This window comes from Patella vulgata, chromosome 7, assembly GCF_932274485.2.
Source record: "Patella vulgata chromosome 7, xgPatVulg1.2, whole genome shotgun sequence".
In the NCBI taxonomy this organism is placed as follows: domain Eukaryota; kingdom Metazoa; phylum Mollusca; class Gastropoda; family Patellidae; genus Patella; species Patella vulgata.
This window is the reverse complement of record NC_065885.2, coordinates 58,040,432-58,066,415: the sequence shown is the minus strand read 5'-3', so window position 1 is coordinate 58,066,415 and position 25,984 is coordinate 58,040,432. Positions and strand designations below refer to the sequence as shown.

At 34.1% G+C, this 25,984-nt stretch overlaps 1 protein-coding gene across 4 annotated transcripts in view; it reads right to left on the bottom strand.

Annotated features, from left to right (window-relative positions):
- Positions 1–25,984, bottom strand: part of LOC126827506 (E3 ubiquitin-protein ligase PDZRN3-B) — a 275,931-nt gene that overhangs the window by 133,933 nt on the left and 116,014 nt on the right. The window contains exon 1 of one of the 4 annotated variants that reach the window (XM_050556915.2): positions 24,176–24,194. The exons of 2 other annotated variants lie outside the window; for them this stretch is intronic. Coding sequence is in view for 1 of the 2 variants with exons in the window: in XM_050556910.2 (XP_050412867.1) it covers positions 3,966–3,986 (21 nt within the window). In the remaining variant the exon portion in view is untranslated. Of the gene's footprint in view, positions 1–3,965; positions 5,311–24,175; positions 24,195–25,984 lie in introns of those variants that run through there. One more of the 4 variants, XM_050556910.2, reaches the window with a different exon arrangement.

The following is a 25,984-nucleotide window of genomic DNA, read 5'->3' as shown; positions in this document are numbered from 1 at the left end:
GAATGTCCACTGTACACTTGATCCTGTCAAAGCCAGTTGGACTTAACTACAGCCACTTCAATTTTTATTGCTACAGTTGAAGTTTATTTGGGTGCTCAGTATAAGTAGCTGGTCAAGAGGTCCTAAAACTGGACATAATTGACTGGACATTTAGTGGTCATTGCCTAAGTAGATGTTATCTCATTCACTTGCAAACACTTCAATAAATATCTTAATGCCAGATGACTATTCATGACTAATGCTTTGAGAAAAAGTTTTCCTTCACATGTGATGTCTTACTTTGTGAAAATCTAAGTCATTGGTAAATAAAAAGGATAGCTGTCTAGTAGTTTGGTCCTGTGTGCACATTGACATGCTCTTTAAAGATCCCTTCGCAGTTGGAATTCCATATAAGAGTCAGCCATAGCATTGATGTCCAGACAAAATTTCCATCCTAGCACAAATTATGGCGTATGTCTGTCTTCATTATCCTAGTCGATGCAGAAAAAATAGGATTCTAAACTCCATTTCATTTCATAATGTTTCTGATTTCTACATCTCTGTATGTGGATCTCTAAAACATGTAAAACGTGCGAAGTAAATACTCGAATCAGTAAGAAAAAGTGAGAGAGAAGCATGCCTGTCTGACAGCTGAAGTAAGATAGTGATAGATTTAGATGCAGCATGTGTTCAGCACACCTCTACCCTTTTCCTTTTATCACGAAACTGCATCAAAATTTGAAACAAAGTAGAAAGTTTCAGCTTTCACTGCCTTCAGCAAAACTTATTTCCTCAAATAGCTCCACGTATTCTGATATAAAATTGAGTTTCTCCTCCAGCAAAAAATCGAAATGCCAAGATGAAATTAAATAAGAAATGAAACATATCATCAGCCCTTTTTATTTGCTCTACTTTTTGATTAACAAGGTACTTTTCTTTTGTGAATGATGAATGGGACCACAGTGGAATAAAATCTGTTAAGTTAAATAAAGAAATGGAACATCTATCGGGAATGATGAGAGGGACCACAGTGGAATCAAACTATAATTTTACTTGTTTTGTTTTTAGATATTAGTGAATGAGAGGGACCACAGTGGAATCAAAACTCCCATTACACGAAACATCTCATCAACTTAATTTACATTTAGATGAAAAAGATATTTTTCCATGAATGATGAGAGACCACAGTGGACTCCAACTCCAATTACTTTTGTATTTGACCAGCAGAACTGGTGACCTAATGTTGGTAGTCTCTGTTAACCCCAACCAATAATGTCCCACACGCCATATTTTGAAACAAAGAGAAATGAGGTTTAACGTCCACTTAACATAAACTAAGTCATTTAGGGACTAACATGGTTAAATTTATTTCAGAAATTCATGTGTGCTAAGGAGTTTTTAGATGCATGAGCACCCAGAGAAAACCCACAAAGACGGACAGGCCACCCTAATAGAAGCTGGGAATAAAACCACACCACTTGATTCAATGACAGAGACATAGAGAGAAATGGGGTTTAACGTCCACTCGACACAAACTAGGTCATTTCGGGACTAACATATGGTTTAATTTTATTTCAATAATTCGCTTGCGCATAGTGGTCTTTAGCAGTGGGAGGAAATCGGAGGACCCGGAGAAACCCACGAGGTTGGACAAACGACCCTACTCCTTGTCACGTACAACCGGGGAATCGCCAGTTGACTCAATGACAGACCTTATGATACAGCGCGCGCATGCTAACCATTCGCCCATCCAACCCCCCAATTCAATGACAGACCTTATGATCTAAAGTGCATGTATAAGACCGTTCAGTCATCCAATTCTCCATTTTGAAACAGCAACCCTGTTCTGTATAGAAGAATACTGTTGAATTTATCAACATGTAATAAAGTAATGAGATGTAAATTTGATAAGAAGTAAAGTGACAGTATAATAAAATCAGACCCAGTATGAATTAATTAACTTTGTAAAAATATTTGTTTACTACTATATTTCAAAATGGGATGTTTATAATATAGAGACAGGATTTCAAAATGAGATCTTGTATATACAAAATGAGATGTTATATGGCCACAGGAGCTCAAAATGGGATGTTGGTAAAGTTTGTGCCCCTTGGGGAAATCCTTGAGTCACTTGCCCCCGCCCTCACCCATTAAAATAAAACTGTGTCGGACATCTTGTATCCGTCTCAGATTCCAATGCAGTAGGATCAAAAGGGCCACCTGACCAAAAAGGTTCCTTCCCTGTACTAGCTAGGTTCCTTCCCTGTACTAGCTCGGTTCCTTCCTATCCTAGCTGTGCTATTGTATGCATGTAATGAGAACAATGTTCCACCACCCCACTGCCAGGCCTAAGTTCAGAGGCAGGCAGGTTCTAAAAGGGGAACCAAAATGGATTGTCTGAAACATCAAACTTGGGATGTCTTATTTTACATGTAGCTAAACTGTATCCAATCCAGTTTTTTGGGGGGTTTTATTTCAATAAATCGACTCATTCTCACCCAAATGATGTAACAATGTTCTATATATTTTCATTGAAAACAAGAAGCTTTTTAGGAAGTTGTGTCTCAAGGGACTACGGAACCTATGAGGACACTTAAACTATATTACATTATCAATTACCGGTATTAAACATAAAACTATAAACCATATCAGATGCAGGTTTTTAGGTGTTTTTTTTTTAAATAAATCGCCTTTTTTTTCACCCAAATGATATAACAATATTCAATATTCATTGAAAAACAATAGGCTTTTTCAGACAATCTTATAAGTAAGTGTGACTTGCATTATATTACATTAGCAGTATTGAAATCAACAGACTACAGAATCTATGGGAACAATCAAAATCCAGTATCTAAGTGTGACTTGCATTATGTTACATTAACGGTATTAAAACTATACATAAATATAAATACCGATGTTAATTTTACCTAATGAATAATTCCAGGTGTGTTTTTTTTGATACCTGACCCAGGATATATAAGTAAAACTGTCTGTGTATCTGGGCTATGTAGAATTATTTTACCTACAGCCTCGATATTTGAAACCCAGCTCCAATTTCTACTTCAAACGATGAATACTTTAACAGTATGTAATAATATATTTAGTCTCTGAGGATAAATAGTCTATTGGTATGTATATATATGTGAATGTATCTATATACAATATAGTATATGAAAAGTGAATGATAACTACTCTTAGGTATTAAATATACAAAAATATATAAAAATATAAAAGTTTTTGAAAAAAAGAACTACATTATTTGTCGATTAATAAATAGAACTTTCGCTTATTTTATTAAGGTCTTCAGGTAAACAACATTTAGAGAATACCATGTGTAGAATATAGTATATATGATTCCTCTCATGTTGAGTAAATTTATTAAAAAATAACAAAACAAAAGTGGATCCATGGGTCCCGTTTCACAAAGCATACATTAAGACTTGCGTACATGTAAATTTAAATTTTACTGTACAATTTAACAGGATTTACACACTCTTTTTTTGTCTGACATTATGTCTATTCTGCAGTAACTTTTTATAATTACTGGTAAGTCCTCTTTTCACCATTTGTAATATATGATCCTGTCATGTCATTTTATCTATACCATTGGCATAATTTTAATCATTTATTTCTTACATGTTAAAAGTTTGGTTTGGTACTGCCTTGACCAAAAGTCTACTTTAGCTATAGGGAACTGCATTAGTAATTCATCAAAAACAGAGAGTGAATGTTGGTAAAATTTCATATAAAACAATGGTAATTTGGCACTGTCATGCCAAGAACCATCTCTGCATATTGCAATAAAGATCAAGCAATCAGATGACATTGACAAAATAATTGCTTTTTGATTCTGATTTTGTGCTGCCGTGGTTAAAACAATGACATTGTAATTTATTAAATTCTCAATACTAAACTTTTTTGATGTGTAGGGGTGTATGATATTGAGAATTCTGAAAATCAAATAATAATAAAAAAAAAAAACTTACTTTAAGAATAATGAAATCCATAGTATGTTTCCAAAAGTCGCAATGTAATTATTTGCTCCAGAGTTTTTAGGTCCAGGAGATCTACATAAAAAATCCTTTCCGCACATTGGAATTACGTAAACATGCAAAAAATGTTGGAAAATATCCACGTTCTTCAAATAACATTGTATTTATATCCTTGATATGCTGGAGTAGAAGCACAGAAAGATTCAATTAATAAATCACTTAATCGTTAAATCTGAAAGCAATTAAACCAGTGTGTAATACTCAACCCAATTAATTTAACTTGTCATCATTCAATTGGAGATAAATTGGTGGTAATTTCAATTTTTCCAATAACCATCAGAACCTCTAATAAATATGCAACAGTTGTTAAGTTTTTTAATTTTTGGATTTGCACACCTTTTTCCAATTAATATCAGAATTTGTAACAGTATGTAAATAATCCTTTAATACATTGCAACAATAACAAAACTTTTTTTTCCAATAAATTGTAAGAGTTTTAAATTTTTTGGATTGCACACCTTTTTCCAATTAATATCAGAGTCCGTAACAATAATCCTTTATATATTACAACAATAACAAAAACTTTTTCCAATAAACTGACAGTTTTCAATTTTTAGTTTTGAACACCCTCTTTTCATAACATAATTTCTTTGCATTAAAAATCAGTTGCAATAAAATCCAATACAGAATTAATCCATCACACTTTCAACTCCAACTCAACTAATCCAAAAGAAAATCCAAAAAACTTTGAATCCAAAAAAAGTTATTCTCACAGGTAAACTATTCCAGTTCTGTCCCATAAAAGTTTTTCTTCCATTTTTCACAAGTAATGGTAAAAATCTTTGTATGAATAAAACTCCTTTCACAATCGTCTTTAAAAGTGAGAAAACTTTAAAGAAAGAACAAACTTTTGTACAAAAAAAAAACTTTCTTAGAAGTTTTTAAAAAGTTGTGTAGAAAACCTCTATATATGATTTGTTTGTAGCACGATCAAACTCCTAGCTGTTCCTGTGTGTTAAAACTCTCATAAGGTACTGACTTCTCTCCCTGACTCTCAGTGAGCAGCCTAAATCCAAAAACCTGTCAGATTTAGAAACGCTGACATTTGATAAGTTGTAGGCCTGCTACTGGTGTGTCTGTTAGCAGAGGATGGAGCAGAAGTGATTTCTGCTTCTGTTTTGTTCAAATTTTGCCTCCAGCTGTCCGCCTGCTTGCCTACCTATGTATACAAGTATATATGTGTCTGTCTATACCTAATGCACGATAGTTATATCCCTAGTCGCTTGGTTAGTCAGTGAATTATACAGTGGTATAGTATCATACCTCTGTATACACCATACCTTGAGTTAAAGTCATAGAAGGGGTTTATTATAGCAGACAGCTTTTTCCTACACCCTCTACCACCAAACACATGGTGGCAGCACTGAAGGTTAAAAGGTCATTTTAATCGTCTGCTACAGGTCAGTTAAGTGATTGCTGCAGGTTTGAGATTTACACTTCTGGATTTGATCAAAATCTCAACAAGTGCATCTATGTCTACATCTGTTTCGATTCAGAAAAAGGCCGAACTAACTGCATGATGTTTGCGTTACTTGCATACAGGGTCCACTTTTTCCATGTATTTCCATTGGCCATTTTAAACATTTTCTACATTCTTGGCATTCACACATAATTCAAGCATCATTTCAAAGCGCATAAAGGTCTTTCTTAAAATATACAATGAATAAAATATGGTAATTTATAACAGAAGTACGATTGTACGCCAGGCTAAAAGTCAACGTTAGTTACATCACATGACATTTTTTTTAAAACTATAATGGTAAACACATACGAATAATCCACGACATCCTGATGTTGATTATCAAGTGGAATTTAATCGAAAGTTACAATATTTAGAAATTAATTAAATTTATATAGCTTTTTAATTAATCCCTCCCGTCTTGAAATCTCCCTTACATAACAATAATCTTCCTGAAATATAATCCTTATAGCTAACAGAATTCTCCTATAAAAATAAATTTGAAACCATAAAACCCTCTTAAAATGTAATAAGGTTTAACTACTTTCTCTTAGAAATGAAATGAAACTTAAGAAACGTCCGCTGTAAATCTATTTTCTACCTGGTGTGTTTTAATAAGAACATTAGACAGACATCCTGCTTGTTAGAACTACGATTCTTTATCAATGGATGCGAAGCGAAGTGAAATTAAATGGGGTTTAACATCCTCCTGGGCGATTGAAGACAATCATACAATGGGTTATGAGAGAAAATGAAAATTTGTCGGACAGCCGCGTTTCAAACTGTCAAGGGTTCTTTTACGTGCACGCTGATGTGTGTACACAAGACAAATTTTTGGTCCTATCCAAACAACTATACACTTTCCGTCCTGCACCACCGAAAAGGCGAAACCACACTTCTACAGTTGATGAATTCAAGGACGACAAGAATGTCCTTAAGTATGGAAAATTAAGATGTTAGTCCTCATTTCATTTCATATCCTTTACATGAAGCAAATCTACACTGAATAACTCTTACCAATTAAAGTGGCATTAAAGGTTATTCCAACCAGAATATTTTCTTGTCATTAATTAGTCTTTATTCATTCTAATTGTTGAATATTCATATTAATTTATACATTCTAACAGTTTAGACTCCGATGTTTGCAATTTCTTGAATAAAGGTCATTGTTGATTTATTACGTCACTTACTGTAAACAAAGTTATTTAGGTAGCCAATTAATTTAAGAATTAGAGTTTTCAAACAGAGTATTTGAGAAATATGGATGATTGCTTGATTCAATAAGTTTGTAGATCACGTTAATATACTATATTTTAACTCCATACAAATTGAAAAGACTGAAAATCCATGTTTCATATAAATTAATAATACTGCTACTTTAAACACACTTAATCCTTTTTTTTTTCTTAAATGAACTAATTAAATGCGTTATCCAATCCTCCATTCAAATAAAATAATCAACTGTTTCGAAAACATTATTAGAATCCTGAAAAAGGTTGATAGAAATCAGATTAATTGGAACAAAAAACCACAACAAGTTAAAAGAATTATTATCCTATTATCCTCACAATCAACACCTGAGGCTACGAATCAAATCATGTTTCACTTCATTCTCACATTCTCTATGCTTCAGGTAAAATCCCTTCTTTATAACCTCCTACATAAAAAAAAAAATATCCACTGTACTCTGTAAGGCGAAATCCCTCCTTTATAACGACTAAATCTCCTAAATAAAACAACAACGAAAAAAAAATATCCGCTTTTCACTTAAAAAGATGTAATCGGTTCTCATCTCATTCAAAAACAATTCAATAAAAGTCTTCCAAGTGCCAGAAATGTACTACTACTATTGAAAGCAGGATTCATTTTAAACAAATTATCCGCTGCTTTGAATTCTTCTCTTATCACCTTTTGTTGCTGCCTAGTTTTATAACACATCGAGCGAATAGTTACCCAGCTCGTTTTCAACTTCTCCATAAAAACCGTCCCTACAATTTCTCCAAACTCATAATATGCCAATCAAAGCAACATTAACTGTTTTGTGTTATCGCTCGGTGAATGCTGGATAAAATAAGGCAGTTGGTTATTATATAATTAATCGGTAGAAAATTTGAATTAGATAACGGTCGAGAGAATTTATCCCCTTTTCTTATTTACGAGATGGAACTAGCGTTAAAATCAGTGACGTTACATTAGAATGAAACCTGTGGCTTATAACGAGCGAACAGAAACTGTTTCCAGTGATTACACACAGGCCAATCCATTTTACTAATCAGTTTAAAATTGAGCTATGATTTTATTGACCGTTTAGCATATGCAAGCCACGATACTGAAAAGATGTATTAAGGGAGCTCAGTAAATTTAAGATTAAGATAATAAAAACAATCCAGCACTGCAACAGAATAGGTCGTCTTAAATAATTGTTTAAAAAGTATGGATAAGGGAATTCGGTAATCTAAGATTACTATAAGTGTGTGTCTGTCGAACCACTTAAGTTTTCTCTGTATACTTCGGTTTCCTCCCACTGCTAAAGACTCCTATGTGCAAGCTGTACCATGTTAGTCCTGAAATGACCTAGTTTTTGTCAAGTGGATGTTAAATACGATTTCTCTCTCTCTCATTTCTAACAAACAAAGTATTAAATTTCTAATACTTCGGTTTCCTCCCACTGCTAAAAACTCCTATGTGCAAGCTGTACCATGTTAGTCCTGAAATGACCTAGTTTTTGTCAAGTGGATGTTAAATACGATTTCTCTCTCTCTCATTTCTAACAAATAAAGTATTAAATTTCTAATAACAGGCAGGGGACTTTGGCAGTGGAAGAAACCCAGAGGAAACTCACGCAATCAGTAACCTTACATGTCTATAAACACAGGACAAAACCATGACACTTGCATCAATGACGGACCTTACGATTCAAACCAAAACACCTCTCTAAAGCAAACACCGGGCTACCAACCCCACCTGATTCATCAAAATCAATAAGAATAACCTTGTATGACCTTTATATATATATATATATATTTTTTTTTTTGCTAATTACCATTAAGTATGATATAACATCCTGTTATGAGCAATTAAAAATTAATGTCTCTTTTATAATCAAAGCAAACGGATCAGTTAGAACTTTCTGGTTCAATTATTTCTTTTGAACTTTAATTTATTCTGAGTACTTAATTAAAAAGTTTATTTGAGAGCACATAAAAACACTGGATATCTGATCAGTATTTTGTAATATTATCGAAAGTTGTACATCTAACATTAATCCCCAACAAAGAATTTGATTTCAAATTATTCATGAAATTGAAACATGAAGAGCATTTATAGGAAATCCATCCGGGACATGGTGTCTACTGACTTAGCATGTGGCTCAAGATCCTGTGGCACGGAAACACAAAACCAATATTTATATCATAAGCGGGGTGAGTGGGGTAGTTCTGGGGTTGTTCTCTCAGATGAAAGGAGGTGGTAGATTTTTCTTTCGCAAAGTTTTGGGCTGTGTGGAAAAATGCTTAAGTGGTTTACAGCATGTTTTGTTTTGTATTTTCATATACTATGTACCCTGTATGCAGGTTTTATACTATTTATGTGACTGCTCCAAATTTATGCCTGTCCATATTTTTATACCCGTCCAAATATTTTGTACTTGTATTTAATACTTTGTATATTGTATTAATGTATACTGTCCTCAAAAAACGTTTCAATGCAATAAAATTCTACTCTATTCTGTGAGACACAGTAAATGCTTAACACCTGTTGAGCAATATGAGGTGATGAAAATCAGAATCTGACAATAAACACATCTGAGAGGGGTTTCAAAAACTCTACATCCATGAAAAACTCATATTTAGTCTCTGAGTCACCTTTATGTTAAAAATAGATTTATCTCAAAACAATTCTTTGTAAAAAAAAAAAAGATAACTGTTTTTAATGAATCAGATAATAAATCTAAATATGTAATATTCAATCATAGGTGTTTTAAATTTTATAACGAAGCACCTGTTGCTATCTGTACCATAATGAAAGAGAATAAATTGTATTATTCATCAAAAAGCTTGTGCTATTAATATCAGTTGGACCGTTTGTTGATTAATTCAAATATTCTCTTATCTACTTTACTCTCTCTTTCATGTGAAATTGTTGAATTTATTCCAGCATTTCCTGTAGATGACAAATCTGGTTCTTTTCAACCTGCCCACATGTTACCTTAAATTGTTGTTTTTAAGTCAGTTATAATTATTTTGTAATAAATTAATAATTCTTTGTTCACCTGAGGAGTAAAGATCAACCGATATATAAAATATGTTTTAGAAATTAAATGATTTATTGTTTCCAATTTGACTATGATCAATATTAGTCTGGAGAAATAAGCATCCCCAGTGTATTTTTATTTTTTGTAACTGGCTCCGAGAGAGAGCGAGAGAGAGAGAGGGTTTAATGTCCTGTTCTGCTCCTACTGGGCTAATGACCACTGGTGAGAGAGAGAGGGAGAGAGAGAGTTTTACATCCACTTAACACAAACAAGGTAATTTCGAGGGTTAAAGCAAGCATCCCAAGCATCCACAGATGTATTTGGTAACTGGCTGGTATAATAAGTTGTCTGCTTATACAGATCATGCAATGACTTATGGGAAATATTATTTCAATCAATAATTTAACAATGCATTATGCATATTTCAAATTCAATTGATGACCTTTTGTTAGAAAAGGAACTGGGCAAGCGCTATTCCATCTTGTTGCTCCTTGCTCCTCTGGGGGAGGGGGGGGGGGGGAACCCTCTTCAGAAAAAACCCTAAGGATTTGCCAATTCAAGTAAGATCAACATGCAACTTGGCAGGCTTGTTCTTTGGACAATTGCGCATTGACTGACAGACTTTTGATATGTCACAATTTCAAGATGGCAGTTCCTTGCCCATATAGTCTATTGTATAGGTTCCTATCAACGAATCATACAAATTTGCCATGATTTTGTCCAGATTAATATTTGTCATAGTTGCTATAGAGACTATTTAGTGTAGACCGATTGAGACTATCTGAAAGAGTGGAATGTAATCTTTTAGTGGCATTTAGTGATCGGGGAACACAGAATAAATTAGTGATTGTACCCCATAAAAACTGTGTTCTGTTAGAGTGAAATATAACTCTAGTTGTGACAACTTGTTATATAACATTACATATAGTCTTTATCTTTCCCTTCATCTTACTTCACATAACAACAGATTAATTAATTAACATTTTATCATTATAATCTAAATATACAAAACAGGGACAGCAGCTTGTTTGCAAGTAGGCCTAGCCAAATGAAATGACAGACTGAGTTGTGTATATTTTTTTGTATTAAATGACAGTATGAAATAGAGAAAATGTATTATATCACATGGGGTAATCAGTATAATATTATGATATATATAGGTCTACAATATGTAGACACATATACTCATTCTACACTTCCCTTGATAGCCATTAAACACCCCAACAAATAGCAGAACCCCTCCTGATTCCTTACAGTTTCCAGCTCTAAGAACAACCATAAATTGTCTTCAAATTAAAAAGTCTGCCAATTCCTGACAGGGGGATATGTGGGTCTAATTTGTCAAAGTAGAGTTAAACCCATTAGGCCAGCCAATAAAATCGGACAATCTGGATAGATGTCAATAGTGGCGCATTGTCCGTATAGACCACAATTACATTGTCGTCTGATATCCTCCAATAAGGCAAGGGGAAGATATATATCACAATATGTCAAACACAAGACCATTTAAAACTTCAATTACACCAGATTAAAATGTTTCCATGGACCCCTTGAGACCACTTAATAGACCACTTAAGTTACAATTTTCAAGTGCTTTTAGATACTGTATCATCATCTACCTAGGGTTCTGACCAAATCTTCTATACTCAATCTATATATTGTGTCATCCTGTAACTTAAGTAATCTTTACAGACATGAATACCTCAATAGACAAAAAATCAAAAGAATAATAAATGGTTTTAAGTATGGGTCGCAACTCTAGGGACATAATTTTGTCAAGCAAATTGATGCTACCAAGTAACCTCTTCCATTAACTCACAATCTAAAAATCAGCAATTTCAAAGCAATATTTAAACTGAGAAAGAGAGAGAGAGAGAGATAGAGAGAGAGATGAAATGAAATTTTGTCCAGGCAGGTTTATTTCCATTTGTTATTCTGTTTCGTTCCCCCAGTGATTGGGCAACACCTTATTTACAGTATTCCCCCAAGATAAAATGGAAAGCTACCAAACTAGGAACTTGTTCTGCTAGTTTACATAGGATTAAGACTCCTAAAACAGTAGAGTATGGGGTCTTAAAACTGGCTTTGGCATCCTTCATCTGTTATAGGTCAACCCATTATTCATTAATTGTATTTTGGCAGTATTTTAATCATGCCCAGCAGCCCATTTTTTGTACAAAGCTGTCCCAGCCCACAGCATTGCCCAAATGCCTGTATGGCCAGTCTGGCCCTGAGAAAAATACATCACCAAGGTTTTATTTTTTTCTCAGATCTTTGAAAATGTGCTAAGACAACTTTTCTCTGACAACTTAACAATCCTTAGCATCAAAGATGGAATTCTCCAGATACAAAAATCTCAAAGACAGAAAACCCCAGCAAGTTGTTTCCTCCTTCTCAGGAGAAATCTTTTGACGAAATTTGAAACCTAATCAAAGATTTTGAAGAAATAAGTCAGCTTTATTTGCCTTTACATTTATTGGTTCTTTTGTACAGAAGGTGTTCTGTAGAACAGAACGAAAACTTGTTAAATTCTTGTATACATCAAAAAGTCGTGGTTGTTAAAACCACACAAAGGAGTGTTACATAGGGTGGAAAACAGATGTTCACAATGGACAAGTTTAAACCATTAGTTTCTTGTACAACTTTAATTATTGTCCATCAAAGCTGCTCTGATCAAATTCAACAGTGACACCATTGTTTTAATCAAATAATAGATGTCATTAGAACTTCTGGTTCTCACACAAGAGTGAAAAAAGAAACTGTCCAGGGGCTATTTGTAAATACTGAACGGATATTGCTTTTAGAGAATGAACTCTCACAATATTTTGTTTCATTGGCACAATTCTATGGAATATTCCTTATTACTGAATGATGTTTCGACTTGGCTTCGAAAATGGTGCTCAGTAATAAGCAGTAATTGTACTCCATAGAATTGTGACCTAAGTATTTCACGATATTGTAGTTTGAAAGTGATTCAAAATCAGTGATGATCAGTGGCTTTAATACAGAACTCTGGACTTCTTAAGAGAGCAGCACACTTTACCCCCTCCCCCCGCCCTTTCCCAATCACATGAATTAATTGAATAATTCAATACCACTTACTTTTACTGTAGCTTGTTTAAACAATCCAGAAAAAAAGATCACAGCTGAATTCTGAAACCTGACCATCTTTAAAAACAATCCATAAACTAAACTAGAAAACAATTTAATCTGGACCCTAATGGTAGGGGTCTGGGGCTTGTTATCTTTTTGGCTCAATAAGTGTTACCACATCAAAGAGAGAGAGAATTGATTGATATGATAAGTATTGGGCTAAAAGTCAGACAATCTGGATATTACAATCAATTAAAAAGTTTTTATCTACACCTAAATCTATAGCCTTTTATCAGCTTGAGGCAAACACTGCATCATCTGTATATAAACAGAGTATGATGCATGTCTTTATATACCTAATCTGTTTAATTAAATTATTTCAAAATATCACTTAATGGTTTCAATTAACTGTTTCACCAGTAGGTCAATTTTTGACTAATTTGTTTATGCCATATATTTTTTTTCCAAAATATATGAAATTTTTTAGCATTATACGAATAAATTTATATATTCTTAAATGTATTTACATATAAAAACTGTATAATTTTAACTGTTATTATTGTGTTTGAAAGGTACATTTTTGGAAATTCTAATTTTATGGCATGTAAACTGACAAACAATTATTCAAGACTGTTCAATATAAAAGAGAGAGAAAAATGGGGTTTAACATCCACTGGACACGAACTAGGTTATTTCGGGACTAACATATGGTTCAGTTTTATTTCATTAATTTGCTTGCGCGTAGGGGTCCTTAGCAGTGGGAGGAAAATGGAGGACTCACAAGGTTGGACCTAATCTTCGTCTTGTACAAACGGGGAATCCAAACCACGCCACTTAACTCAATGACAGACCTTATGATGCAACGCGCACGCTTTAACCATTTTGCTCTTGAAGAAATAGAGGCCCTGGTTTCATGTCAAAACTTTTTAAATGAAGAGATTTCTGTATCAGAAATACTTCTATTCAAAAATTTAGATAAAAGTTTGATATCACTGAAAATGGGCACCACCAGATTAACTGACTGGAAATGTCCAGCATAAATGACCCTTTACAATGACAGACCTTATGATGCAACGCGCACGCTTTAACCATTCTGCTCTTGAAGAAATAGAGGCCCTGGTTTCATGTCAAAACTTTTTAAATGAAGAGATTTCTGTATCAGAAATACTTCTATTCAAAAATTTAGATAAAAGTTTGATATCACTGAAAATGGGCACCACCAGATTAACTGACTGGAAATGTCCAGCATAAATGACCCTTTACAAATTTATAACATTCACCTATGCCTATCTGATTTTGAGTTTCCTATTTCTTCAGAGAAAAAAGATAATTTTTAAATTTCAAAACACTTCGCTTACAAGACATGATTTGTCATTTATTTATCAACATCCTGAAAAACTAAAAATTAAATTGGTTTGACTTAATTTTAAAAATTCCAGACAAAACAAACAAAGGGGTCCAATTGCTTTCAATCACAACTCTTTATAGAATTAAGACATCCACTTCATTTTATAACAAAACATGTAAGTACAATGTTACGTACATAATGTTCAACAGAAAGTCTGCTTCATATAATCAATATTTATTCACAATATTGAAATATTGATAAAGATGGAAAAAAAGTTATGTAATATTTGGGAAACAGTACTGTCAGTGTCAGGTTCTATTGTTTGATCTTACCGTGGTTCAGGTATATTTACCTGGTGATTAAGGTAACGAGATTTACCTGTCCAGGTGTAAACTTATAACAGGTATATATTTATCTATCTATTGTATTTGGTATTGACTTATCAATGGTGTTAATAGGATTGGATTTTAATGATTTAAGAAACAAATTGAGGTGTATATTTGTTTTGCCATTTATTGAGGTTCATCAGGCTCATAAAGAAAAACCCTGAAATTCACCCATCCTCTATCTATTCTACTTTGTATTGACTTATGAATGATGTTAACAGGATTGAATTTGAATGATTTTATCAATAAATCAAGGTGTGCATTATTAATATCTACAGAGCTTCACTCATCTTATTTTGTTTGGGAGGCTGAGTAGTCCAATGTATGGTTTAGATCTGTCATTAAAACAGGTAGAATGGTTTCGATCTACGTCACAAATATATGGATCGCCTGTCCAATCTTACGGGTTTTCTTCAGGTCGTCTAATTTCCTTCAATTGATAAAGATCCCTTTACCATGTGGTAGTCCCAAAATGACCCTCTTCATAGCTATAATAATAGTAATAGTAATATTTAATTCTTATTGTTAAGAATATATGGTATGTATATATGGGACTTTTTTTGCTATTTATCATTAGGTGGGGGTGGGGGCTTGGGCTTGGTTCAGTTGCACCATTGTAAATTAGGCACATAAAGAAAAACTCTGAAATGCCCCCCCACCTTCTTCACATGGTGCCCTAATCATGTGCCTTAATTTGCTTATTAGTTAATCCAGGGCTAATTATAAACGTACCCAGAGACTCAAAATGACCTGCGTTGATGATACTTTTAACTCCATTTTCTTTCAATCAAGAATCACTTTCTGCATGGTAATGTTTATTCTGATTAATCAGCTGTTTGAGAGCAGACGATGAAAACCACACCACTTGGCTTTTCACTTATAAATGAGAAATCAAAGGGGAGCAACTGCAGCTAATAAAATAGTCTTCTTCAATAGAACTAATTAGGCTGGGAAAATTTGTAAAACTAGATCAAACTTTAACACAGTAATTTAAAATGTCAAAGGGAGAATAACTCTATATAACTAATTAATCTTTTGATGTTAAACTTGAGAGGATTATTCAGTATTTACATGGATTGTGAGAATCCACTATGTATTCAACTTGAACTTGCGTATGTAGGAGATACAGATCCTTTTATTCAAATAATTTATCGGGCGGGGTTTGTGAATTTTCATGCTATGTTTGATTGGAAAGTAATTTTTATTTCTTCAAAGCCCACCAAATGTTTAATTATGTAATTATATATAATTGGCTATTTTAGCTATAGAATGTTTCAAAATAAAATGTTTACAATCTTAAAATGAGAAGGGGGGGGGGGCTCGTGTGGTTGAATGTGTGCATGATTTTGTTCCTAGGTATGTACATGATAAGCAGAAGGGTTGTCTTCCCATTCTCGTAGGCTTTCTTCAGTTTACTCCCACTGCTAAAAACCCCTACGCAAATGTGAATTAATGAAATAATATTGTACCATATGTATATTGCCGAAATGATCTAGTTTGCGTGAAGTGACTCTCTCAAAACTAAAAATTTGTATTCCAAATTTCAATATTTTCAGAAGGTGGCAAAAAATTTTGTTGAAGTCCCAGTGGCTGTCACCAGAAACTAGGAATACAATATTTTATTATAATAAATTATCACTTTTATCTTGTCAGGACAAAAGGTTAAGAAAATGATGTCATGAGAGTCACGAACACAGTCAAAATGTGCTAAAACACATCTTCATATTCGACGTTTCTAATTTGCAATGAAGCATTAAAATGTTTTGAAGCCAGCCAAGAGAAGAGAATAAATGTTGTTATAAAGGTGTGTTGTCATTCAACTATTATCTTAATTAATGATATTCCTTTGTCTCACCTGCTCTCCCAGATATACCTGTTAATTTATGTCACCTGGAAATTTACATCTGTGTAAAATTTTATGAATCATGTTAAGATAGGGAGAAGAGTCAGAAAAGGTGCTCAATGGCCACTCAACACAATCTAGGTCATTTTGGGACTAACATATGGCTCAATTTTATTTCAATAATTCACTGGTGCGTAGGGGTCTTTAGCAGTGGGAGGAAACCGGAAAAAACCCATGAGGTTGGACAGGCATGTACATGATAGCTTATTTATTTCTTAAACAACATTTTTGTTCAAAATTTCAAACAGATTCAGAAATAGGTGTAGGAGGACCCCCCCCCCCCCCCACACACACACACACACCATGGTTCCAAATATACCATTGCCAGTATGGCAGTTAGTAATCAAAATAAGACTACGCCAAAGAACATTTGTCTCAGCAAAATTTGGTTCATAGCAAAATACCATTTTATATCATTTTACCAGCCAAGTCATTTAAATACCAGTTTACCATATTTTCAAAATGTCATAGCCAATTTTTTCGCTGTGTTGTTTCCTAATATTTCAGAAATTCATCTAATATTTCAATTCAAATAAAAAAATATCTTCTCACATTCTAAAGTATATATACTAATCACTTAAATCTTCTAGTATTATATTTTCAATGGTGATTGTCTGCTCGCCTGAAGCAGCTACTCTTATTACAGTATGTCTTTTAACGAACTCAAGTGCTTTCTTCCGATGCAATTAATAACAATCTGAATCGTCTATATCAACCAATAATACATAAAGAAAAAAAATATATTCTATCGTCTAGACACCCATTCAATGAACTGAAAGTTTTTAATTTGAAAATTCCAGACAGGATTTAGTCTGCTAAATCACCCGAGATAAAAAAATATGAGCGAAAAAAACTCTCTCGAAAAGATACTCAATGACGGGTATCTAACTAAGAATAAAAATCCGTCTTTACGTCAATAAAAACATCGTAGCATCAATCATCGTCTTATTAACTCAAACAAATTAGTCTCTTTTCTCTTGTTAAGATTAGTTAACGAACAATCCAACTTATTATACGGACAAATCCCACGTGGAATTCTCATCCAAATTTATTGATTCACTTTAGCAATCAACCCCAGTACAAGCACTTTCCTTATTAGGTAATTGCTTGCTATGCCGTGCATGATTTCTGGCATTCAACTTTCCCAAAAGGTTTTTGACTAACTCATCGGGACTGTATCAACAAAATTCATCCCGTACCACCAATCATAACCAGAAATTGATATTTGCCAATAATGGCATAGATTGACTTGCAATTGGCTAACGTTGAACGCAGTGAAAAGATCAACCACGGAATCGTGTCTGTCAATCTCATTCCAACAAATTGAAGCGTTTGTCTATTATCTTAACAAACATTAGCAAGCTGAAACGAAATAAATACAAAAATTTTCATATTCACGGCAAATGATGGTCCTCAATCAAACAATCGGAAACTCAAGATAAATTAAATGGCGACAAAGTTATTCTAGGATATGCTGAGATTTGTTTTCTTTTCCTGTTATATCAACAATATTTGATAACAAAATAATAATCTTACTGGTTAATCAAGTCACAATCAACAAGTTTGATGAGTCTTCTTATCTCCTAGGCAATTTTAATCGTAACTTTTTCCCGTTTCTCAAGAACTCCGGTTAAATAAACGAGATGGTTACACGAGACAGCAACTAAACATTTCATACTCGAAGAAATTACTCTAAAATTTAGAATATTTGGATCTTTATTTGTCTATGGTTTTTGATCTCCTGTTGCTTCTTAGTAAATGGAAAAATCGAAAAAGGTTTTCTCGATAATTTTCATTACAACTGTTGCACTTTGGGGGCAAATTGTTATGGCTGGTAATTTAACGTAAAAACATTTGGCCTCGCTTCTTAAATTAGTTGGGCAGAAAGAAAATAAAGTGATGGAACTCAATAAAAACAGAATATTCTTCTGCGATATTATCCTTCATCTTTTAGTCGTAATAGGGTAGTTTAACTCTAGACCTTGAATCAACCATTGTCAATAACTCTCCTTCCTAACAGATAATGTTCGCATCTTGCAGACCAAGCGCCATGCTCAAGTGGCGCCAGAGACTGGCATTTCCAATCAAAGTACGAAACATTCAATTGAGAAAATAAACCCCAAATCAAATTCCAGCGTCTGCATCTTTAACTCTTATCCTTCAGCCGACAGAAATCGTTTGACACAGAAAGACCCAGAAATCCCAATTTGTAATGAACTCTGGTATCTAAGGATACATTGTGTTAAGATTGTCATGTAATCATTCAAATGCCGATATCACGGATCATGTAATTTTCTTGATGATGGGGTATCGTGAACTCGACGTCAAAATGACCAAGTGAAAATTTTAATCATAAATGTGTAGGAATTGAATTGATGATGAATTTGTCTAAAATTCTATATTTGTGTGGTTTAATCAATGTAAAAGCTCGGCTATATTCGCACTGACAGATTTCATCTATTCGGAGAGAGATAATGCCTCAAATCTCGACATGTAGGTTTGCCCAATCACTCCAACTGTGTGATTTTACATGGCCGTTAACTAATCCAGCTCGAACTTACAACCTGACATGGCTGTCAATCGAAGAGAAAGAAGATAAATGAATTTAATCAGAAGAAATCTTGAATCTCGAGCAAGAAATCTGTAGACCAAGAAAGCGTAAGATATGGCCTGGTATAATAAAACCTAGTATTAGTATCCGAGTAGCTTGTGGAAACAGACGACTTATGTGCTGACCAACTGAGTGAGCTCAAATCAATCTAAAGGGCTTTAATTTCAAACAAATTTATTCACTACGATGCTTGAAAAGCTGTCAAGGCATTTAGAACGAGAAAGAGAAAGCTCTTAGATGCGGGGATTGAGCGACGACTGAGAGCATGAGAAATCAAGTCGTACTTTAAGAGGGGAATACCAACCACTTGCAGGATTTACATATTGTTCACAACAAGCAACTACCTAATACCCCATTAGCCGTGAAAAACTAGAAATTAACGACGAAAAACTGAGGAATAATGACTCGTAACATTTTAGACAACATCGTAAAAGCGTCGTTTATCTTCTTTTACGTTTTTAACCCTTGAACTGCAGAATAAACCTTGGTTTTATTTTCTACAACCTTGTGTAGCTGTGTAGCAGATTTTGCACTAAAAAGAATTTTATGCCTCAATAAAGCTTCTAAAACACTCATCTTAATTGATAAAAATCAATAAAAATATGGAATAAATTTTAATCTTTTTCAGTTTGATAACTTAATAGAAAAGAATTCATTTTTTTGTGAATTTGAAGTTGTATTGAAGATATCCGTCGAAGCCTCACTAACTGGACGCAATGCAAAACATGCATCAACATCTTATTTAATCTTTTCAATTGAAAAGTGGTGGTAACTACACAAAAACTTTTAAAATGAATTTAAAAGATTTGGACATCATCTACAAATCTTTGACAATAAAAATACCTTTGTGCTGGAGGCCCATTATATTAGTAAGTGCAGGAGAACACAAAACAAAACTGACAAGACCAATCTGATTAAAACACAGATCCTATTTCGTTTCGTTTTTATAGTTTACTACACTAGGATCTGGAAGAGTTATTATCATTGACGTGTTCTGAATGGTGTGAGCTATTAGTCAATGAAACGGTCTGTTCCGGCAAGTTTTAGGCGTGTTTTGCACAGAACTGTGGGTAATCCATTAGTAACATCAATGCTGATTGGTTAATCAAATGTCTGACATCATAGGGTCAAAAGCCGCTTGAATGACCTCTGATGTGACCTATCGCTACAACCGGTCAGATCTTCATGTAGTGTAGGCCATCGAAAGTATAAAAAAACGAAATATAGATCTGTATTTTAATCAGATTGTGACAAGACAATCTAGACAGACATTGCAAGAAATAAACAACAAATCTGCAATCAAATTTACATTGCACTGTACAGTCACGGGCTTGTAATAGTAGCTACACCCATACAATTGTGATGTGGCTACCGGTTTACTTGTAAGGAAAACTTGCCACTTTTAGAAAGAAGTTCTCAAAGTTGTCCTTTGTTTAAAGAACATTGAAAAACAGCTTCAGACATTGAAAGCTTGTATGATGTATACAATTTCTTGAGATAAAACACTCTTCACAGTGTCTTCATGGGTGTCGCCATTTTTAATCCAGGAACTTGAAAGTAATTCCAATGTAGGTTAGATGTAGGGTACCTGAGATGGCCGAGGTGTGCCGAATGTAAGTATAGTATTTATTCTGCTTCCATTTATTGAAATTGAAAATGTTTATTTAGTCTGTATGTAAGAAAGATGTAAAACAGAATAGATTAGAACCGCATCACGAAATAGTATACTAATTGTTGAATATGGCAGCCGTTCAAGGCAGGGATCTATTCTCATAGTAGGCGGGTTGGATGGCCGAATGGTTAGCGTGTGCAAGTTATATAATAAGGTCTGTCATTGAGTCAACTGGCGCGGTTTTGATTCGCCGGTTGTACGTGACAACCCTTGTGGGTTTTCTCCGGTCCTCTTAGTTTCCTCCCACTCCTAAAGACCCCTACACGCATGTCGAGTGGATGTTAAACCCCATTTCTCTTTCTATTCTCAAAGTAGATAGTTCTCTGTGTCGAGAATGGACTCAAGTTTTAAATGAAATGAAATGGGGTTTATCATCCTTCTGTTCTGCTCCGACTGAGCTAATGAACATGGGCATACGCCATACAATGTGCGACATGTATGAGGGAAATTTAGCCCAGACAGCTTTGCTATGGCCCACTCTTATATTGAATTCCAACTGCCAGGTTATCTATTATCTGCAGGTCAATGTGTATATGGGACCTCGATTTTTTTGTCCCATCCGAACAACTTTACATTGTCCCTTGACAGGTCCAGAGTCCTGCACCACGGACAAGGAGGAACAATGCTGGAAAATCCTGATGAACTTTCTCGGCCAACCCAGGGATCAAACACAAGACCTCCAGGTTATAAAGCCAACGTCTTACTCACTAAACCACCGTGGCTCCCAGACCTAAGTTGATTGGGTAAAATAATATAAGTTTGATTAGGTACAACAATATAAGTTTGATTAGTTTGACTAATATTTTATCATTACATCCGACCACAAGACAAATCTGTATTTCAACTTTGATGTCTGTCAATGGACAAAGTGATAGCCACCGTGGGCAATGGCTTTCTAATTGTAGTTTTCCGATTCTGGGCTGCCTGAAGTCATTCAAGTGATTCTGATTGATAATATCAAATAAATGAGGAAGAATGCTAGACTAGTCTGACAGATCTTTTGCAGCCTTTGGACGCCAATAATTATTTTTAGGATAATTATTACGGATATAAATATGAGAAAAAAAGTATTTTTGGTGGTGTTTTTAGAATTTCTTCCTGCTTGGACCTGAACTCAACCGAACCTGAAAATGTACACATCATTACATTCCAGTATTTAGTGAATGAGTATCTGATTCTTTTACCCTTAGTTTGGTTATCAGTAATAACCCCATAGCATGAAACTTCTCATAAAATGTACATTCCTTAGCCTAGTGGTTTAACTGAAAAATGTACACTCCATAAGCTGGTAATTGGGGTATATTTAATTATTGGATACTAAACTAAGTATGTTAAAACAAATGATGTGTCTTTTTAATGCAACTTTTTGCCTGGTTGATCAATATCCATGTCCAAGTTGTGTGATTATCAATAAAACCACTATAGCAATTACATCCTCATCAAAAGAACATGCTGTAGCATAGCGCTTTTGCTGATGTATGTACACTATATGGTGATTGAAGGAAATTACTAGATACTAAGTATGTTGAGACAAATAAGGTGGGCTAGGGTTTCTGGGTGGACTAGGGTGACAGGGCCATACAAGGAACCGTGACCATCCAACGCCAAAATATCAAAAAGAAATAAATTTACATCATTTTATTTAATACCCAATTCAAATTGAAGGGGGCCCCGCATACTGTGATGGTGACAAGAGCCTAATGCTGGATGAGGACAGGCAGGGCCCCATGATGCGAAGGCAACAGGTGGCTTATAGTTTTTAAGTCACCAATTTTTCCAAAAACAGTGGATTGACAGGATTACCAGGCCACTAGGTACCCATGTTCAAAAAAGTTACACATTATCTTCCTCTTTACGATCAAGTAGCAGTGTATTTTTTATTTTTTTTATTAATTTATACCAACAATTTTCTTTTTTAAAAAATCACTCGGCGTACCTCCAGGCTACTCTAGGCTCCAGGATAAGTGTCCCAGCCTACCCCCCCCCCCCCTTCTCACGGTTTGAGTTTGAGAGGATTAAAACCAAATGGAAAAATGTAGAAATGGACACTAGTAATGTCACAAACTTCTTTTAATAGCAAAATATCCAAGGTGTTTCAGCCTTGCAATGAAAGTAGATAGAGTATTTATAGAAACACGGTAATAAAGATACATCATTCATATATATCATTAACATTGTTGTCTGCCTCTGTAAATTAAATAACAGAAAAAAAAAAGAAAAAAAATCTCTGAGCAATTTGATTGTTCAGACGAACTAATGTAGCTGTCGTTATTTATATTTCAATTCAATTTGATCCTCAGACTGCATTAAGTATAGATTTACGGTAACAACCTCTATAAAACATGTTATTTAGAATTAGACAAGCTTTCCATTTTCAAAACAAGACAATTACTATCTATCTTAATGTAGTCTATTGTACATATATGTGAACAACTCCAGCTAAATGGGACACATGACGCAGGAAACTTATTTTCGATACAGCACGAAACATGTAACAATGATGTGTTTAGTGATTTTGTGTCTCCAGCAAAAATTACCTTTCAAATGCCAAAATTGCAACTTCAATGTTCGCGGGTTTTTTTGTTGCTGCTGAGACAGTAATTTTCCTAAAAATCAATATTATGTTTACCAGCTTCTGATGCTCCAAAATGCCCAAGCATACCTTGCCACATGTAATTCCCCCTTGCTATCCCAGATAGCCTTACAATCAACATTACACAGCACCTATTTTTTCTGGTCCAGTTAGTGGACAGTTAGTGGTGGACTGCTTATCAGTTAGTGGTGGCCTTCTGCTTATCAGATCAATTGTGGACTGCTTTTCAGATCAGTTGTGGACTGCTTATCAGTCAGTAGACTGCTTATCAGTCTGTATGGGACTGTTTATCAGACTGTGAAGGCTGTTTATCAGTTTGTGGTTAGCTGTTTATCAGTTAGTTGTGGACTGTTTATCAGTTAGTTGTGGACTGTTTATCAATTAGTGGGAGACTGCTGATCAGTTTGTGGTGTACTGTTTATCAATTAGTGGGGACTGTTTATCAGTTAATGGTGGACTGTTGATCAGTTAATGGTTAACTGTTTATCAGTCGTAGACTGGTCATCAGTTTGTTTGAGACTGTTTATCAGTTTGTGGTGGTCTGGTTATCAGTTTGTATTAGACTGTTTATCAGTTTGTGGTGGTCTGGTTATTAGTTTGTATTAGACTGATTATCAGTTAGTGGTGGACTGTTTATCTTTTAATGGAGGACTGTTGGTCAGTTAATGGTTAACTGTTTATCAGTTAATGGTTAACTGTAAATCAGTTAGTGGGGACTGTTTATCAGTTTGTAGTGTACTGTTTATCATTTAATACTGGACTTTTTATCAGAATGCTACCGCCAAACAAAATTACAAGAAAAACTATTAGTTACAAACAACACCTACCTTACAAAAATATCAATCATCCAATAAATCATATAAAATTCAAGATGGCTTACCTGAAATAAAAATAAAGAAATATTTAAAGAAATGTAACCATCATTATATCTGAATGTAATAAAGTCTAATTCATTTTTATCCAGATCTCTTGACTGTCCAACCACGTGGGTTTTCTCCGGGTCCTCCAGTTTCCTCCCACTGCTAAAGACCCCTACGCGCAAGCGAATTATGTAAATAAAATTAAACCATATGTTAGTCCAGAAATGACCTAGTTTGTGTCGAGTGGACGTTAAACCCCATTTCTCTCTCTATCTCTATCCAGATCTCAATATCAATTCTGACCATAAATGAAACTGAGATTCATACTGTATCACCATCACTTTTATCTGATTTCTATCAAGGAACCAGGGTTATCAATGTTTACTAGTACAAAGTTCTAAAGGGTTCGCTTCATAAATGAGCAAACAAATCTGTAGGACATCTTCTAAAATACACTCACATCTTTAAATGGTTTTATATTTTCGGCTGAAATTTTCAGACTAGGTAAAGAGATTTTTCCTTACATTTTGGCATTTAATTTGCCTGCTTAAAGACATTGGTATAAATGGATATCCTGTGAAAACATAGACTGGTCCATTTATGTTATTAATTGGTCATGCTCTATATCTTTCTGATTAAATTAAATTTTGAAACATTTCTAAAATTTTAAAATGAAAAGGGTACATCTGTGAGCCAGAGAGAGAGAGCGAGAGAGAGAGAGAGAGAGAGAGCACTGAGTTGACTCAATGGTTCAGTTGTTTAAATACATATAATAAATACTAATAATAATGTAAGTGAAGACCTGTTCCAGTTCAAGTAGAAGGAATGATAGAAATGAGAACATCAGACCAATATTAGCTCTACTTGTTTACTTAATGATGGCCGTATATTACTAATCAAAGCCATTCTTTTCATTTCCAATTATCTTCTTCACTTTGATCTTGATACTTGGTTAAAACATTTCTCAGCTTATATTTGGCTTGCATTGTTTTGTCTTTGAAAATGTTATTAATAAAAAAGGAACAAGAATGAAATGTGAAGTCTCAACAAGACTTTAAGACTGTCCTCAATAAGCCATATCAAGGCTCCTGTTTCACCCATATTTGCCAGTTTTTCATATAGATGCCATGAAATTAAAATTTTAAAGAATTTAACCTTACCACGCAATAAACAGAGTTAATCTGATAGTTTCTTTCTGTCAAATGCTTAAAATTTTTTACATTCCTTGAAAAAATATTTTGTTTTAAGGTGGGTGTATGAAAAATGAATACTAAAACTGCCTGAAAGTGTAGCGTTCACACATACCATAAGCCAAGCTAATTTAACTAATGCTGCATGCCCAAGTTAGTAAGAGCTGATATTTTTAAGATGACCTGTTGAAACTGATTTATTTGTCCCAGGTTTGCATTCAGATGATAATGTTAAACTGGTTTAACTATCCCAGCGTTTTTTGTAAGCAGTTTCACTAACGCGCCTGAGCAGCATAGATCTTCTTTTCCACAAACATGTTTTGTTATTTTTTTAAAAAAGAACTGGTAACTTTGCTACAAAAAAGTACAAAAAAAGTACTGGTAATATTGCATTAATATTAATTCAAGCTAAATCTGTTTTTTATCATTTGATGTATTGGTAAATACTATCTTATTTATAAGTTGATAAGACTTGGGCATACAAAGAATTAACTAGTAATTGGATTAATATCCCAATTACCCTAATTTTATCACCCAAAATTACGATCTTAACCCCATTGTTAGAAACCTTATGATCATATGATCA